Source organism: Coffea arabica, chromosome 3c, assembly GCF_036785885.1.
Source record: "Coffea arabica cultivar ET-39 chromosome 3c, Coffea Arabica ET-39 HiFi, whole genome shotgun sequence".
Classification (NCBI taxonomy): domain Eukaryota; kingdom Viridiplantae; phylum Streptophyta; class Magnoliopsida; order Gentianales; family Rubiaceae; genus Coffea; species Coffea arabica.
The window spans coordinates 1,361,480-1,380,032 of record NC_092314.1 but is presented as its reverse complement, the minus strand read 5'-3'; the positions used below and the strand labels follow the sequence as shown (position 1 = coordinate 1,380,032).

Here is an 18,553-nt window from a genome sequence, read left to right as displayed (position 1 = left end):
TTAAAAAAAACTTGTGATAAAATTGTCATCAATTATTGGGTCAAAAAAAACTTCTTATTTGCTCACTTGTCTCATAGCATCTCTCTAAACTATCTATTGTTCTATAAGCAATGCCAATCCATAAAAAATCATTCAATTAAACCAAATATCATTTTTTGTGGATATTTACAAAATAAAAGAAAATAACGATCTAGAGCAATGTGTATATTTGCATGTTTAGCAAATATTAACCTCAAGATTTTAACCCAGAGAAAAAGCTCTGCAGGGCAGTAAAACCATCAGTTTTTAATTTTTACTGAGAATCTTTGACCACTTGCTTGTAATTTTTTGGGAATTTCGCCAATTTGGTCCCTAATCATTTTCACTTAAATCAATTTAGTCCTTAAAGAAATATTTTAACTAATTTAGTCCTTGAACTAGTTTTTTACTTTCAATGTAGGACTTTTCACTGCATTTTACTCAATTTGCGTGAACCAACAGGGATATAATTGTCACATTGGTTTAATATTCTACAATTAACCGATGAAACAAATTAGAGATCATTACAAAAAGGGGCAAGCATCTGGGTTTGAAGATATTAGGGCTCATCACAATTTCTCAATTCTATCTGCAAAGGAGCATAGGTAAGATGCATTAAGGGAGAAACTATTTCAATTGGGCATCAAGTTCGTGCAACTACCAACACTCAAATCCGTATTACTCAAGAGACAATTACTTGAAAGTATATGAACCAACCATAGCTCCAATGAGTGGTCCGAATGCTTGGGTCTAGTCAAAAAAAGATCCAGTGCTACCTTCAAAGAAGTTAAAACTCCCAGTAGGCCACGAAAAGCACTGAGAAGAGAGCTTGATGTCAGCTAGTGCTTGCACCCTCACTCTTTTCCGGTTCCTTGGTCTTGCGAGGAAGAGATGGCACAAGCTGTCGAAACAAATGGGATTGGTGGGTTCAGAAGAACAGTTTGAAAGTGTAGGTGAATTGAGCCAGTTGCAAAAAGGAGAAGCGCAGGGAAGCGGGTGGTAGCGGTACGTACAGGAAGAGGGGTTGTTGCAGGTGCATTCCACCCAGCTGAAAGAGGCAATGAGGTCAATGAGTAGTTTTGTGAGCTGCTGGTAAGGGGTTCTCAAGTAAAGTAATAGAAAGTGAAGCCGAGTGGAAGGATCCTGGAGAATGGGAGCTAAAACAGCTGAAGAAGAAAGGTGAATGCATAGAAATGGAACGAAAGAGAAAAATTGGAGCTTGAACTTAAAGAGGTGGCATTGCTTCTCTTGAGGATTGAATTCCATGGTTTGGAGTAGAATGAGGTAGAAGCAAATTTGCAGTGTAGGTGGAAAGAAGGAAGTATTAGCCATTAGGTCGAAGTTATCCAACATAGTAGATGATGCAAGTTCATGTATTAGTCATGGCCTTTTTGACATGTGTGTTGTAGGGAAGCATGCAGGAGGATGATGGTAGAATGGTAGTTTGCAACATGGAACCGGAAGAAGACATCTGGAATTTCAGGGGATGATGATCCATCCTTCAGCAGGCTTATTGCAACTGCAACTCGATGCAGAAGAATTCTACCACAATGTCTAGTCTAGGTTCAGGCCTCCATAGTTCTTAACCAAAACCAACACTTCGACACAAAGTAATTTAGTTTCTTACTTAACCCATCAGATGACAGTAATATGTGATGATGGCTCTTCTTATACAGTTGTCGAACCCGTCAATGACAGTAAAAAAACAACCCATGATGATCTTTACTAGTGTAAAACTTACAAGTATCTTGTCAAATCTTAATCAGCAAATTTGGTAGCTGCACGAACTTGATGCCCCATTGAAATAGTTTCAAACCCAGATGTTCGCCCCTTTTTTGTAATGATCTCTAATTTATTTTGTCGGTTAATTGCAGAATATTAAACTAGTGTGACAATTACGCCACTGTTGGTCCACGCGAATTGAGTAAGATGTAATGAAAAGTCCTGCATTGAAAGTAAAAAACTAGTTCAATGACTAAATTGGTTAAAATATTTCATTAAGGATGAAATTGATTTAAATGAAAATGTTTAGAGACCAAATTGGTGAAATTCTCTAATTTTTTCCTATGCCCCCAATAGCTAAAGCCCTAACCTTAAACCTCTCTTGCTCAGTCTCTCAACCCCTCCTCCTTTCGAGCTCTGTCTGTTTCACACCCCTTACTTTCTCTATCTACAGCTTCTCTATCGTCTATTTTCTGGTAAGTCGTCTTTCTATTTACTGATTTATTTACTTTATATGCATGTATTGCATTCATCTTCTCCCATGTTCTTTTTTTTTTTCCATTTTCCTTTGGGATATTTTAGGACAGAAATTTTGAATCTTATTGTTAGTATGCTAGAATTCAAGGGGAGAAATAGGAATTTGTTTGCTAAAATTGATGAAAAAAGTGGGTTTATATGGGATTTGCCTTTGGGTTTTCTACAATCCAATTCTCTTCTGAACAAAGCCCTAGCAGTGCTACGGTGGGAAATTTATCGATTTTATTGGGTTCGATTTTGAACGTACCTTTTTTCGATTTTAAGGTTCTTATTTTAGGGAAAATAAATGTAAAAATCAATTTTTTGCTTGTTGAGTAATTTGATTTTGTTATATGGGCTAACTAAAATGCGAAAAGAAAAAAAGTGGGAAAAATAAACCTTTTCCTCCTTGTGAAGTTCTTTGCAGTATTCTGTAAACGATGCATTTGGAAAGATGTTTCTGTGGATGAGTCTCTAGGGTATTAGTGATTTTTTATCTTGTCTTTCTTGGATTGATCTTCACATGGCTTGCAGTATAATATCTATTCTTATGGAGCAATGCCAGAATTTCTTTTGTGATGTGGACATACTGAGCTGCCTCAAATTGGTTACTATATATCCATACATATTTACTAATTGGGCGTGAGGGAAGGGGTATGCATGAAGGCTTTATGTATAGTTCTTTAACAGGATCGTCTCAAACTCATTTAGTATAAAAAGCTCCAATTTTGTTACCTTTCTATAAATTCATTGCTTTAGCATAGTTTTGACTTCTGATACTGGCAGCTTGGCTGTTGTGGCATAGGATTCATCTTCTGTGTAAGAAATAAAGAATCAAGAGCTCAGGAAATCCTAGCTGCGTTGGATTTAACCTTTCTTTCGCAAGATTAATTTTCTATATTTAGCATGAGGCATTAGATATTACCTATATTAATAAAATTTGGTCCATCGAGGAGAGCATGTGAATTGGAGTGAGTATTTTACGCAGAGGTGGAGCATAGTAGGATATGTATTGATGTACTTACTGAATGTTCGATGATTTAGGAAAAATATAGATCTGACTTTCAATTTAAGGAAGATATTAGCTCACAAACAAGAAGTAATAGTAATGCATATCTTTAACGAAGCATTGTTATGCATCTTTGAAGTAATCAGAAGTCTGTGTGGTGGTGATTGAGAATTGATCATGAAGGCCTACATTGTGGTTTTGCAGTATGTTGAGTACTTCTTGAATGGTCCTCGATGATTTTTTAAGATTGTTTTTTTCTTTTTTGGTTCTTTTGGTGTGGTGGTCTTGGAATGGTGGAGTTCTGCATATGGAGGCAAAAAAAACTCCTCTTGGATGGATTCCTGACTTTTAAGCAAAGAGAGAACAATAAAACTCCTGATGCAGTATGTTTTCTCTTTGCTTAAAAGTCAGGAATCCATCCAAGAGAAGCTCTTTTTGCCTTCATATGCAGAACTCCACCATACCAAGACAACCACACCAAAAGAACCAAAAAAGAAAAAAAATCTTAAAAAATCAACGAGGACCATTCAAGAGGTACTCAACATCAACAGGCCCAATATATATAGAAGTTGACCTTTGACAAACAAAAAAAAATCAACAGGCCCAATGGCTACCAGGAGAATAACTGTGTGAGCCATTACACTTCCAAATAGCTGCAAAAGGTTAAATCGGTAAATCAAACTGAGAATCTCCCATCAAGAGTTGTACCACATGGCTCAACAAAAAAATTCACATGGACAACAAAATTACTAAAACGCCAACCATCTTGGACAAACCAAAACCTTCAAAAGCTTGGAAAAGGGTAAATCAGTAACCCAAGCTAACATTCCCTGCTTTAAAGATTATACCACAAGCTCCATCAATGATTTACATAACATGAAAAAGTACAAAAAAAAAAACCACGGGGAGGCAGACGAAAAGCTTAACAAAGTTGTTGCCAAAGTGCTTTCTATACTACATGTAGGATTACTATTTTTTGTTTGGAGCTTGAATTAAAATTTTTTGTTTGTCATATAATAAAGCCTTTCTGTAAAAATTTGACCAAGAATCGTGCCACCAAATGCAATTTTAAAGGAGAAAAACATACTTTATTAATACTTCAAAACTCTATAACAACGGGGCAACGTAATTGGTAGAAATATGTGCATGAGAAACACAATATTTCAAAATTATCAAGAATTCTACATTCAGAGAAACAAGATTCTTTCATTACTCATTAGTCAACACAAATGCATGCTGAGAAGGTATTGCGTACATCGCACATGCCACATGACATATCAAGTTGTGTACTAATACGAATTATTCATCAATAAATAATAGCGACGGACCGTTCCTTGTCTCATAAATATCAGATAAGGAATGGTGCACCACATTACTTGGTAACTTTTGATTGGTTTTAGTACAATATCATGTGGGCAAAATTCTCTAAATATTGTTGAAAAAAAAATCGGGAAAATGTGGCTAGTCAAGGGGATTTTTCTGAACATATGGCCCCCATGTTTTCAAAACAAAAAGGGCTGAAAATTTTTTCCTTAAATTCAAGGCCTCCTCGTTTCAGAAATGCGAGGACCCTTTTTGCACAATAGTCCCTTACATCATATACAGGGAGCAATTAGTAAAAGGTAATTGTTTAGCAATTTAAATTAGATATCCATCGCATTTTCTTAAATTTAAATGCTTAAAAGTTGCATCATAGTTATAAATTTCAACTTGACCCAATGGTCGAATCAGTCAATCCGATGAACCGGCAATAGGAGCGAGTTGGGTTGCTAATTAAATCAGTTAAGCAATAAATCCGTTAACTAGTGAACGACTCGACAGTTTAATCGGTGAATCGAGAAAAAAACTATCAATTGAACCACCAACTTAAAAATTTTATTATTTTTATAATTTGAAATATATTATTATGTTATATGATATACCTATCGTGCAACACGCAGTTGAACCGGTGACTTGGTCAGCTCTTTGGATTGAGTACCGAGTTGGGTTTAATAACTATGAGTTGCATAATTAGAACAATTTACATTTAAACCCTAAATTCTAAGTAATACAATTAGTTGCATAATTTAAATTATTTATTTATTTATTTTGATAATGTTCCATAGTTTTAACTTTTTTAGATAGTTAGAACAGGTACTCACGAAAGTCAAACAAAAAACTAATGAAGGCCTGCCATGTTTCTGAAACAATTATCTACAATTATCTTTTGTTAAACATGTACTTTTTGCTAATCAATCCCTTCATGTGGTGGTAGGGACTATTGTGCAAAAAAGGAGCCCTCTCGTTGGGCCTTGGATTTAAAAAAGAGAAAAAAATTTTAGCCTCGATGGTTTCAAAAACTTTAAAAAAAAAAAAAAAACCCTTGGCCAACCATATTTTTCGGACTTTTCTTTTTTCAACAATACTCATAAAAATTTGCCATGTCACATGGCATACGTGGTTCAACTAATATTCACTAAATCATTTTTCCCTAGAATACCACAAGATGCCTCGTACAAAAGCATCATGTGATTGAGGACTATTCAATTCTTTATGTTCTCGGAGGATATAAGGAGGGCTACAGTGCTGCCTTTCGGCGAATGGCCAACAATCTCAAATTCAAAGTTGATGCTTCATTACAATCATGTAATAATACATGTCGTTTGTAATGTTTTTAATAGTTTTGTGATCATTCAAAACTAGAAATAGCTATTCACACTTCGAAATATAAAACTAGAAAGTGATTGCGGGTAAGTTAAGTAATGCTCGAAAATTTGTGTGGGATTGATGAGATTCAACGATTAAGAAGTGCAATTTGAATTAAAGTTGATTCATCCACTAAGGCCAGTTAGCTCCTGCATCCTCTTGAGCTAACTATCATCCATCAACTTCCCATAGATGAGTAATGAAGCAATAGTTGTAATACTATTAATGACCTTAATTGTAGCTAGTTATATAGCTGATTCATAAGATCAAAACTCGAGCTATACTACATGATATCACAAGGTTGAACATTTGTTATTAGCCATTGCTCGTGGTGTAATCTGAGCTTAGGATATCATAATCTGAGTTGACAAGGCAATAATGGAGTTGAATGATTAATTAACACCTATGGACAGAGATGAAATGCACGAGCAACCATCTCATAGTAGTGCCAAACAAATGTTTCCTAGTTGGCAAATGCTTTGCTTTGTTTGTTTTCCAAACGAGATTATAGTTGGGCAGTTGTAAATGTTTTTCTTGTTCTTTAGGGTTTTATAATTTCGATGCTCTCTTGCACTCAATTTTCTGGAAATATTTGATTATATCGAATGGAAATGGAAATATCTAATGATATCAAATGGTAATTAATTTTTGCTGTTTGGTCCGATTTTGGTTGAGGTCCTTGCAACTTTCGAAATTTCTATCATCACATTGATAATTGGCTTTGCTCAGTTGCCAGAATCATTCTCCATGCCGTCATTTACTCTCAGGCTACTGTTTTACTTTCATATGTTGGAATTTTTTGCAATTAATAAGAGATCTCATCATGGTGTCTAATCATAACAATTGCCTAGAACTGCATTGTCTATGTTTACACTACGGTCATGCCAAATCAGGATAAAAACATAGCAGCATACAAGCCATTCCTATCCTAGCCTGGATGGTTCAAGTTAAACATTTCTTGATCATCAGTAGCAGTAAACTAGAATCTGTCAGTTTGTTTGATGCCCATCAACTGGTGCAGATCATGAGTTTGATCACAAACTGGGTTATGAGCACAATAGTGCAAGCAACCGATAGGCCCAAAAAAAAAGAAAAGAAAAGAATGGTCAGTAGGCTCAAGAAAACTATCTATTTCTTTCTGATTGTCTTCCACCCAAATTCACATACATATTTTCAGCCACAAGAGTATCTAATCATCAGCATAATTACTTAAGTAGCAATTCAACCAACCAAACCCAAAACTTCTGAAAAGTCATATCATAAGCAACACAAAAAGACTTGTAGTCATTACCAATCATTTACTAGCAAAAAATTACATCATGATCAGTCTCCTGATAACCTCGCCTTCAAACAGGTAACCAGCCTAATAAAAAACAACACAATAGTTTCAGAATATGAACCAAAAGCAAAATAAAATGCTAACTATAGAAAGGAAGAGAGGTAGAAAAGGATAACTTTCCTTCCATAAAGACAAAAGGATAACTATCTCGCCTATATGGAGTGTTTCTAATCTAATCAGTTTGATAACCTATTATATACCTGATTCACATGAACAATCATGTTAAGGTTATGATTGGCTTTGATCACAAAGTGATCTATGCGGTGCTTATTGGAATCGAAGGAATCCCCCACTTGTGGGGTGAATTTCTCCACACCATAGGATGGGAGAATCTAACCAACGAAAAAAAAAATTCAAAGCTCAATTAATCAAGTAAAAGAAGAAACGATTAAAATACTATGAACCCAAAATCATTGATTGAAACTAAAAAAGTTCCAAACCCTGTCGAGGCTTGCTTTAGGAATGGTCTCGTCTGCCAACAAGCTTTTTGCAAGAGCCTGCATTTATAAAAGATAAAGTACTAATACTATCATAAAGCCCACGTCACCATCAACACATTAAGTGTTATAAAACTAATAAAATAAATTATTATAATAGAAATTGAAATATTAGAGAAAGAAATAGAGAATTAGAGAATGATGTTTTTATTGTTCCAACTTCTAACTAATAAAAAAAGTACACCCAAGAAGTGTCAATTTGCCTCTATATATAGGTACTACAAAATTAAAGGTATATCAAATCTATTAAACACACATTATTAAAAGAACATGAATAACTATATGAAACGGTTCATCCAATGTAATTTCTTTACATAATATAGTAATGAATTATGAATTAATCCTCTTGGAATCATTGAATTATGAATTAATCTTCTTAAGAATACAAATAAACATCCACACTTTTACTTGTTTCATAACACTCCCCCTTGGATGTCCATTACACAGAGAATATATCTCGTTAAAATCTTATTAAGAAAAAATTTAATTGGACAAAAATTCTAGTGAAAAAAAAAGAGTACACTATTCCTGTGTATTAATTTCTCCCCCTAATGCAAACATCATTTAAGATCTTTTAATCGTCGCATTCCAATATTTTTTACCAATTTCTAAAATGTTGTAATCGACAATACCTTGGTAAATAAATCTGTCAAATTATTATCTGATCGGATTTGTTGTACATCAGTTTCATCATTCTTTTGCAAATCATGAGTAAAAAAAGAATTTTGGTGAAATATGTTTCGTCTTATCTCTTTTAATATATCTTCTTTTCAATTGAATTATACAAACTGCATTATTTTCATATAATATAGTTAGAGAATTTTTGTTTTCGAAAGATAACCCACAATTCTTCCGGATGTAGTGGGTCATTGATCTTAACCAAACACATTTTCGACTAGTCTCATGAATTGTTATTATTTTAGTATGATTCGATAAAGTGACGGTTAATAATTACTTTGTACATCACCAATTAATGACTATACCTCCATATATAAATAGATAACCAGTCTGAAATCTTGTTTATGCGGATTAGATAAATACTCAGCATCAATATAATCAAACAATTCAGGTTTGAATTTATTTGAATAAAAAAAATCAAAATCAATTGTTTCTTGGAGATAGCGAAAAATATGTTTAATATTATTCCAATGTCATCTTGTGGGCGAGAAACTAAATCTTGCTAATAAATTCAACGCAAATGATATATCAGGTCTTATATAACTAGCAAGATAAACTAGTGCACCAAATATACTAAGATATGATATTTCAGAACCAAATGTCTCTTCATCTTTCTCTTATGGTTTAAAATGATCCTTATTAGGATCTAATAATCTGACGATCATTAGAGTACTTAATATATGTATCTCATTCATATAAAATAGCTTTAATACTTTTCGAGTATAAGTAGTTTGATGGACAAAAATTTCACCTTTCAAATACTCAATTTATAAATCAAGACATAATTTTGTTTTTTTCAAAATTTTTGATCTCAAATTTCTTTTTTCAAATATTCAATAATATTTTGAATCTCTTCAAAAGTTCCAATAAGATTTATATCATCAATATATACAACAATTATCCCAAAATTTGATTTGATTTGCTTTGAATAAATATTTTTAGTATTTGATTTGCATGCTTCACGTATGTTAAATCTTTCGGAGATTCTCATATAAATATCATTTTTAATATTTTCATATAAATATGTAGTAATGACGTTCATTAGACGCATATCTAGTTTTTTATGCACTTCAAAACTCATAAGATATCTAAATGTGATAGCATCCACTACAAATAAATACGTTCATCGTAATCAAATCCAAACCTTTGTGAAAATTCTTGAACTACAAGTCATGCTTTGTACCTCACAATTTCATTTTTCTCATTTCTTTTTCTCACAAATACCCACTTATATTCTACTGACTTTATACCTTCAGGTGTTTATACTACAGGTCAAAAACTTTTTTTTAACCAATGAATCCAATTCAAATTGGATCGCATCTTTTCATTTTGGCCAATCATTTCTACGTCGATATTCATCAATCAATCTAGACTCATGATTCTCGTCATTTGCCACAATATCAAATGCTATATTATATGCAAAAATATTCTCAACAATTATTTATTTTCGGTTCCAACTATTTCTTGAAGTGACAAAATTTATTGAATTTTTTATAATTTTATTCTCTGTAAGAATTGACTCCTTAGAAGCGACCTCTTCAGGAGATTGAATTTTGTCACTAATTATTAATTTATCTACTCTTCTTTTCTTTCAAAAATTTTTATTTTTGGAACCAAAAGGTCTCCCATACTTCAGGCGCACTTGAAACTCATTAGCACTTATAATTTGTTCTTGAGGGACATTAATTTTAATCGAAACATTTTCAACAGGAATATGTGATTTAGTAACTTTTTTGGAATCATTAAATGCATTCAGTAATTGATTTACAATTTTTTACAAATGTATAATCTTTTGAATTTCTAATTCATATTCTTTAACACGAGAATCAAAGAAATCCAATGATATTTTTCAAGTGATTTTCTTTTTCGGTTGATTTTTATTTCCCTTAATATCGAAAAATGTAATTCATCAAAATGGTAATCTACAAATTTAGCAATAAATAAATCACCTATCAATGGTTCTATATACTAAATAATTGAAGGTGATTCATATCCGACGTATATTTCCAATCTTTTTTAAGGGCCCAATTTATGACGTTGGGATTGTGCAATTGGAACATATACTGCACAATCAAATATTTGTAAATTAGAAATGTTGGACTCATAATCAAAAGTTAATTATAGGGGTGAATAAATATAATAACTTGTCGGTCTAATTCTTACAAGTATTGCTGCATGTAATATAATATGTCCCAAACAGATGAAAGAAGTTTAGACCTTATCAACAATAATCTATCAATTAATTGTAACTGTTTAATAAATGATTCGACTAGACCATTTTGTGTATGAATATAAGTTGCAAGATGTTCAACAGTTATTCCAATGACCATACAATAATCGTCAAAAACATATGATGAATATTCGCCAACATTATTTAAACTAATTTTCTTTATTGGATAATCTATAATTATACTCGCAACTTAATTATTTGAGTAAGCAATCATGCAAACGTCAGGTTGCGAGTTGATAATAAATATACATGTGACTATTTAGTTGATGCATCACTTAGCACCATAAAATATTAAAATGATCCACATGATGAATCTACAAATTCACATATATCACCATGAATTCGTTCTAGAAATGTATGGGATTCAGTCCCAACTTTAACTGGCGATGGTCTAATAATTAATTTTTCTTGGGAACAAACAACACAGAAGAATTCATTTGCTTTTAATATCTTTTGATTTTTCAATAAATGACCACGTGAATTCTTGATTATTCATCCCATTATTATAGATTCAGGATGTCCGGGACGATCATGCCAAATCATAAAATCATTGGGATGAGTAGACTTCTGATCTATTAGGTGATAAATTTCAACTGCACTAATTTGTGCATAATATAAATCAGAAGAAAAAGAAGGTAATTTTTCTACTACATCTTTCCGCCTAAAAATGATACTTGTGATTAATAAACATTCTCTATTTGTCTTAGTCATTGTCTAGATATGATATCCATTTTCACAAATATTTTTAAAACTCAATAAATTTCTCCGAGACTTGAGAGAAAGTTGTGTATTATTTATGATAATTTTAGTCCCTTCAAGAAGAAATAGAATGGCTCTTTCGAAACTTTCAATCAATTTTGCACTACCACTAATGGTATTAACATTTGTCTCTCCCATTTTCAAATAAGAAAAATATTATTTATTTTTCAATATAGTGTGCGTAGTAACACTATCAATGAGACAAATGTCATCATCACCATTATTTAATCCCAAATATTTGGCACCCATTTCTCAATAAGTAGACAGAAGTTGACGGAAAAACACGAGCAGAATTTCAGCAGAATCTCTTGTTTCACTTTTACTCAAGGTAGAGGCTCCGTTTTCACTTTTTTTGCTCAAAAGTAGAGACTCATGCTGATAACGTGTTATAAAACTAATAAAATAAATTATTATAATAGGAATTGAAATATTAGAGATGGAAATAGAAAATTAGAGAATGATGAACTAGAAAATTAGAGAAGAAAATAGAAAATTACATAATGATGTTCTTATTGTTCCAAGTAATAAAAAAAGTACACCCAAAAAGTGCTAAGGTACCTCTATATATAGATATTACAAAATTAAAAGTAAATCAATTTTAGTAAACACTCATTACTACAAGAACATGAATAGTTATATGAAACGGTTCATCCAATACATGAATAGCTCTTATGGATTGAAAACACTTTTAGTTGATTCAATCCATTAAGCAATTAGTCTTTATTTAAGAAACATTAACAATATTAAGCTATTAGTCTTTATTTCACCAACACTGACCAATTAGATGTAGCAAAAAAAATGAGGATTAACCTATCAAACATTGATGTTGAATGAAAAACTCAGAAATGTTGAACAAAAGTATACAATACTTTTTTGAGCAACATTTAAACTTTTAGCTAAAATATAGCATTATAACTTTTAGCCGAAATATAGCAAACCAAGCCACCTTACCCCCACTCATCCATTTATTATACACCCGTATATTAACCCTAAGATTTTTTTTAACATATAAAGGCATATCTTTAACCAAAAAAAAAAATCATCCAGAGACGAAAATTTAGTAAAAACATAACTTAAGGTAATACAACCCAAAAGGGTGGAAAATAGGGGAAAAGAATACAACCCAAAAAGGGGGAAAAAAGAAGAAAAAAAAACGTATCAAATAGAGTACTTTGAGTCTTTTTTGAGCCTCTAAGTGATCAGCTCCTCCTAGAATCTTCAGTGGATGGTTCTTGTTGAGGATCCTTTCCTCACTTTGCCGTACATGCCTTACAATATCTGCAGTGGTTAGAGATACATCTTTCAGAGCCATTAGTGTCGTGTTATCCATCTCAATCGTTCGCTCTTCTTTTCGTTGAGAAGCAAGTTCACCAATACCAGCAAAAATCGCAGCCACAGCAAAGTTGTTGAGAAAGCCTTTTCCTTGTTCAGATTTTAGAAGTCTAAACAATTTGTTGATCGCCATTTGTGGGTGATTCTGAAGACTAGCTTTTTCTGAATTGAATGGGCAAGTCGCGGGTGTCCAACAATTAATCGCTGGGATTAAGTAGTGATACCTTTTCCCTAAAGAACAGGAACACAAACTTCCAAGCAATTACGGGCAAAACAAATAATGCTTAAGATATTTTTGAGTAACAAAGCCCACAAAAAAGGGATGATAATCATAGTTATAAAAGGGAAAAAATACATACCTTGCTCTTTTTAGCCTCCAAGTCATCAGCTACTCCCAAAACTCTCTTGTTGCAGCTACTTTCCTCACTTTGTTGCACGTGCCTCACAACATCTGCAATTGTCATCGATAGCTCCTTCAAAGCCAACAATATCTTATTATCCCTCTCGGTCATTTTCTCGTCTCTTTGTTGAGCAGAAACTTCGCCAATTCTAGCGAAAATTGCAGCCATGACCAAATGGTGTACGGTGTACGGTGACCCTTTGGAGCATCCGCAGGTCGAGACTTATTGGGAAAATGTCAACCCAATTGGTGAGTCACTTTTCTTTTCTTGTTTTCTTTTGATGATTACTTTTCACCACCTACTACGGGCTCTAGGAACTTCCATGTCCACTTCCATCTGTCAAACTTCTCAACTTGTGACCGAGTGTTTGGCTTTGATTGCCTTGGAGTACTTTCTTCAATTATATTATATAATAATCAAAATCTAAAGGATTGGAGTGGTTAATTAAATAGGATTGCGTGCGAGAAAATTGAGTGGTCTATTCTCTTTGTTGGTAGATGACATTTTTATTTGTTTCAACAATGATGATTAAGCAAGTGAAGTTACACCTTAGTTTGGTTAACACCTTAGTTTGGTTTGCTTCTTCATTCAGGCGTTCGCAGTTGTTATGATGAGGGAAAGCGTACAGCTGAGACCTTGACTATGGATTATCACAGGGGCCTAAATATTGAGGTACTCAAATCATGGAGCGACCTTTAATTAATTAACCATTGATAGTGATGGAGCTAATTATTCTTTTTAAAAAAAAAAAAAACCTTTTTCCTAGGTGAGAATTGCTAGGATCTTTAACACTTATGGACCACGTATGTGCATCGATGATGGGCGTGTGGTTAGCAATTTTGTTGCTCAGGTTTGCTTCCAATTAGTATATAGTTGTGTTCTTTCGCTTTGGAGATGCAATGGTCCAAAATGTAACGCTACTTTGCATTGCAGGCTTTAAGAAAGGAGCCATTGACTGTTTATGGGGATGGGAAGCAAACTAGGAGTTTCCAATACGTTTCTGATCTGGTAAAGGGTCTATGGCCTCTCTGCCTGCGCGTAAATTGAGCATTTCTTCTTCTATGTTTTGATGGATGCCATTTGTCTTTTAGAATTTGCTTCAACCTTGTCATTTCTCAGTCAATCTTGCGCTAGTTATTTCATTTAAGCATGATATGGATTCCAGGATATAGCAAAAGGGTTTGGCCTGTTGGTTTCTTTTACATTTTTATTTTTTGGGAGCTCCTTGCCAGAATTTGTTCCTAGTAAATTTCATCCAGTTTATTGAATGCGGGCCTGAAGAGAGAACTCGTACCATGTTGCATGATGTTGCAGGTTGAAGGTTTGATGAGGTTGATGGAAGGAGACCACGTAGGACCTTTCGAGTAAATAAATGTAAAAATCAATTTTTTGCTTGTTGAGTAATTTGATTTTGTTATATGGGCTAACTAAAATGCGAAAAGAAAAAAAGTGGGAAAAAATAAACCTTTTCCTCCTTGTGAAGTTCTTTGCAGTATTCTGTAAACGATGCATTTGGAAAGATGTTTCTGTGGATGAGTCTCTAGGGTATTAGTGATTTTTTATCTTGTCTTTCTTGGATTGATCTTCACATGGCTTGCAGTATAATATCTATTCTTATGGAGCAATGCCAGAATTTCTTTTGTGATGTGGACATACTGAGCTGCCTCAAATTGGTTACTATATATCCATACATATTTACTAATTGGGCGTGAGGGAAGGGGTATGCATGAAGGCTTTATGTATAGTTCTTTAACAGGATCGTCTCAAACTCATTTAGTATAAAAAGCTCCAATTTTGTTACCTTTCTATAAATTCATTGCTTTAGCATAGTTTTGACTTCTGATACTGGCAGCTTGGCTGTTGTGGCATAGGATTCATCTTCTGTGTAAGAAATAAAGAATCAAGAGCTCAGGAAATCCTAGCTGCGTTGGATTTAACCTTTCTTTCGCAAGATTAATTTTCTATATTTAGCATGAGGCATTAGATATTACCTATATTAATAAAATTTGGTCCATCGAGGAGAGCATGTGAATTGGAGTGAGTATTTTACGCAGAGGTGGAGCATAGTAGGATATGTATTGATGTACTTACTGAATGTTCGATGATTTAGGAAAAATATAGATCTGACTTTCAATTTAAGGAAGATATTAGCTCACAAACAAGAAGTAATAGTAATGCATATCTTTAACGAAGCATTGTTATGCATCTTTGAAGTAATCAGAAGTCTGTGTGGTGGTGATTGAGAATTGATCATGAAGGCCTACATTGTGGTTTTGCAGTATGTTGAGTACTTCTTGAATGGTCCTCGATGATTTTTTAAGATTGTTTTTTTCTTTTTTGGTTCTTTTGGTGTGGTGGTCTTGGAATGGTGGAGTTCTGCATATGGAGGCAAAAAAAACTCCTCTTGGATGGATTCCTGACTTTTAAGCAAAGAGAGAACAATAAAACTCCTGATGCAGTATGTTTTCTCTTTGCTTAAAAGTCAGGAATCCATCCAAGAGAAGCTCTTTTTGCCTTCATATGCAGAACTCCACCATACCAAGACAACCACACCAAAAGAACCAAAAAAGAAAAAAAATCTTAAAAAATCAACGAGGACCATTCAAGAGGTACTCAACATCAACAGGCCCAATATATATAGAAGTTGACCTTTGACAAACAAAAAAAAATCAACAGGCCCAATGGCTACCAGGAGAATAACTGTGTGAGCCATTACACTTCCAAATAGCTGCAAAAGGTTAAATCGGTAAATCAAACTGAGAATCTCCCATCAAGAGTTGTACCACATGGCTCAACAAAAAAATTCACATGGACAACAAAATTACTAAAACGCCAACCATCTTGGACAAACCAAAACCTTCAAAAGCTTGGAAAAGGGTAAATCAGTAACCCAAGCTAACATTCCCTTCTTTAAAGATTATACCACAAGCTCCATCAATGATTTACATAACATGAAAAAGTACAAAAAAAAAACCACGGGGAGGCAGACGAAAAGCTTAACAAAGTTGTTGCCAAAGTGCTTTCTATACTACATGTAGGATTACTATTTTTTGTTTGGAGCTTGAATTAAAATTTTTTGTTTGTCATATAATAAAGCCTTTCTGTAAAAATTTGACCAAGAATCGTGCCACCAAATGCAATTTTAAAGGAGAAAAACATACTTTATTAATACTTCAAAACTCTATAACAACGGGGCAACGTAATTGGTAGAAATATGTGCATGAGAAACACAATATTTCAAAATTATCAAGAATTCTACATTCAGAGAAACAAGATTCTTTCATTACTCATTAGTCAACACAAATGCATGCTGAGAAGGTATTGCGTACATCGCACATGCCACATGACATATCAAGTTGTGTACTAATACGAATTATTCATCAATAAATAATAGCGACGGACCGTTCCTTGTCTCATAAATATCAGATAAGGAATGGTGCACCACATTACTTGGTAACTTTTGATTGGTTTTAGTACAATATCATGTGGGCAAAATTCTCTAAATATTGTTGAAAAAAAAATCGGGAAAATGTGGCTAGTCAAGGGGATTTTTCTGAACATATGGCCCCCATGTTTTCAAAACAAAAAGGGCTGAAAATTTTTTCCTTAAATTCAAGGCCTCCTCGTTTCAGAAATGCGAGGACCCTTTTTGCACAATAGTCCCTTACATCATATACAGGGAGCAATTAGTAAAAGGTAATTGTTTAGCAATTTAAATTAGATATCCATCGCATTTTCTTAAATTTAAATGCTTAAAAGTTGCATCATAGTTATAAATTTCAACTTGACCCAATGGTCGAATCAGTCAATCCGATGAACCGGCAATAGGAGCGAGTTGGGTTGCTAATTAAATCAGTTAAGCAATAAATCCGTTAACTAGTGAACGACCCGACAGTTTAATCGGTGAATCGAGAAAAAAACTATCAATTGAACCACCAACTTAAAAATTTTATTATTTTTATAATTTGAAATATATTATTATGTTATATGATATACCTATCGTGCAACACGCAGTTGAACCGGTGACTTGGTCAGCTCTTTGGATTGAGTACCGAGTTGGGTTTAATAACTATGAGTTGCATAATTAGAACAATTTACATTTAAACCCTAAATTCTAAGTAATACAATTAGTTGCATAATTTAAATTATTTATTTATTTATTTTGATAATGTTCCATAGTTTTAACTTTTTTAGATAGTTAGAACAGGTACTCACGAAAGTCAAACAAAAAACTAATGAAGGCCTGCCATGTTTCTGAAACAATTATCTACAATTATCTTTTGTTAAACATGTACTTTTTGCTAATCAATCCCTTCATGTGGTGGTAGGGACTATTGTGCAAAAAAGGAGCCCTCTCGTTGGGCCTTGGATTTAAAAAAGAGAAAAAAATTTTAGCCTCGATGGTTTCAAAAACTTTAAAAAAAAAAAAAAAAAAAACCCTTGGCCAACCATATTTTTCGGACTTTTCTTTTTTCAACAATACTCATAAAAATTTGCCATGTCACATGGCATACGTGGTTCAACTAATATTCACTAAATCATTTTTCCCTAGAATACCACAAGATGCCTCGTACAAAAGCATCATGTGATTGAGGACTATTCAATTCTTTCTGTTCTCGGAGGATATAAGGAGGGCTACAGTGCTGCCTTTCGGCGAATGGCCAACAATCTCAAATTCAAAGTTGATGCTTCATTACAATCATGTAATAATACATGTCGTTTGTAATGTTTTTAATAGTTTTGTGATCATTCAAAACTAGAAATAGCTATTCACACTTCGAAATATAAAACTAGAAAGTGATTGCGGGTAAGTTAAGTAATGCTCGAAAATTTGTGTGGGATTGATGAGATTCAACGATTAAGAAGTGCAATTTGAATTAAAGTTGATTCATCCACTAAGGCCAGTTAGCTCCTGCATCCTCTTGAGCTAACTATCATCCATCAACTTCCCATAGATGAGTAATGAAGCAATAGTTGTAATACTATTAATGACCTTAATTGTAGCTAGTTATATAGCTGATTCATAAGATCAAAACTCGAGCTATACTACATGATATCACAAGGTTGAACATTTGTTATTAGCCATTGCTCGTGGTGTAATCTGAGCTTAGGATATCATAATCTGAGTTGACAAGGCAATAATGGAGTTGAATGATTAATTAACACCTATGGACAGAGATGAAATGCACGAGCAACCATCTCATAGTAGTGCCAAACAAATGTTTCCTAGTTGGCAAATGCTTTGCTTTGTTTGTTTTCCAAACGAGATTATAGTTGGGCAGTTGTAAATGTTTTTCTTGTTCTTTAGGGTTTTATAATTTCGATGCTCTCTTGCACTCAATTTTCTGGAAATATTTGATTATATCG

The 18,553-nt window shown here is 33.5% G+C and overlaps 1 protein-coding gene and 1 long non-coding RNA gene across 3 annotated transcripts; one reads left to right on the top strand and one right to left on the bottom strand.

The window, feature by feature from the left end:
* Nucleotides 1-7,060: 7,060 nt before the first annotated feature.
* Nucleotides 7,061-7,783, bottom strand: LOC140038014 (uncharacterized). Of its 2 annotated transcripts, XR_011841823.1 has the most exons (3): nucleotides 7,730-7,783; nucleotides 7,490-7,621; nucleotides 7,061-7,313 (listed from the first exon to the last, which is right to left on the bottom strand). It is a non-coding gene; the product is annotated as an uncharacterized lncRNA (long non-coding RNA). The 2 variants fall into 2 exon arrangements; XR_011841822.1 differs by having other exon boundaries at nucleotides 7,490-7,772.
* A 5,569-nt stretch (nucleotides 7,784-13,352) lies between these two features.
* Nucleotides 13,353-14,554, top strand: LOC113735325 (UDP-glucuronic acid decarboxylase 4-like). Its single transcript, XM_027262342.2, has 5 exons — nucleotides 13,353-13,434; nucleotides 13,779-13,858; nucleotides 13,953-14,036; nucleotides 14,120-14,194; nucleotides 14,501-14,554. Exons 1-5 carry the CDS (start codon nucleotides 13,353-13,355, stop codon nucleotides 14,552-14,554), a joined length of 375 nt encoding a protein of 124 aa, XP_027118143.2.
* The last annotated feature ends 3,999 nt before the right edge of the window (nucleotides 14,555-18,553 follow it).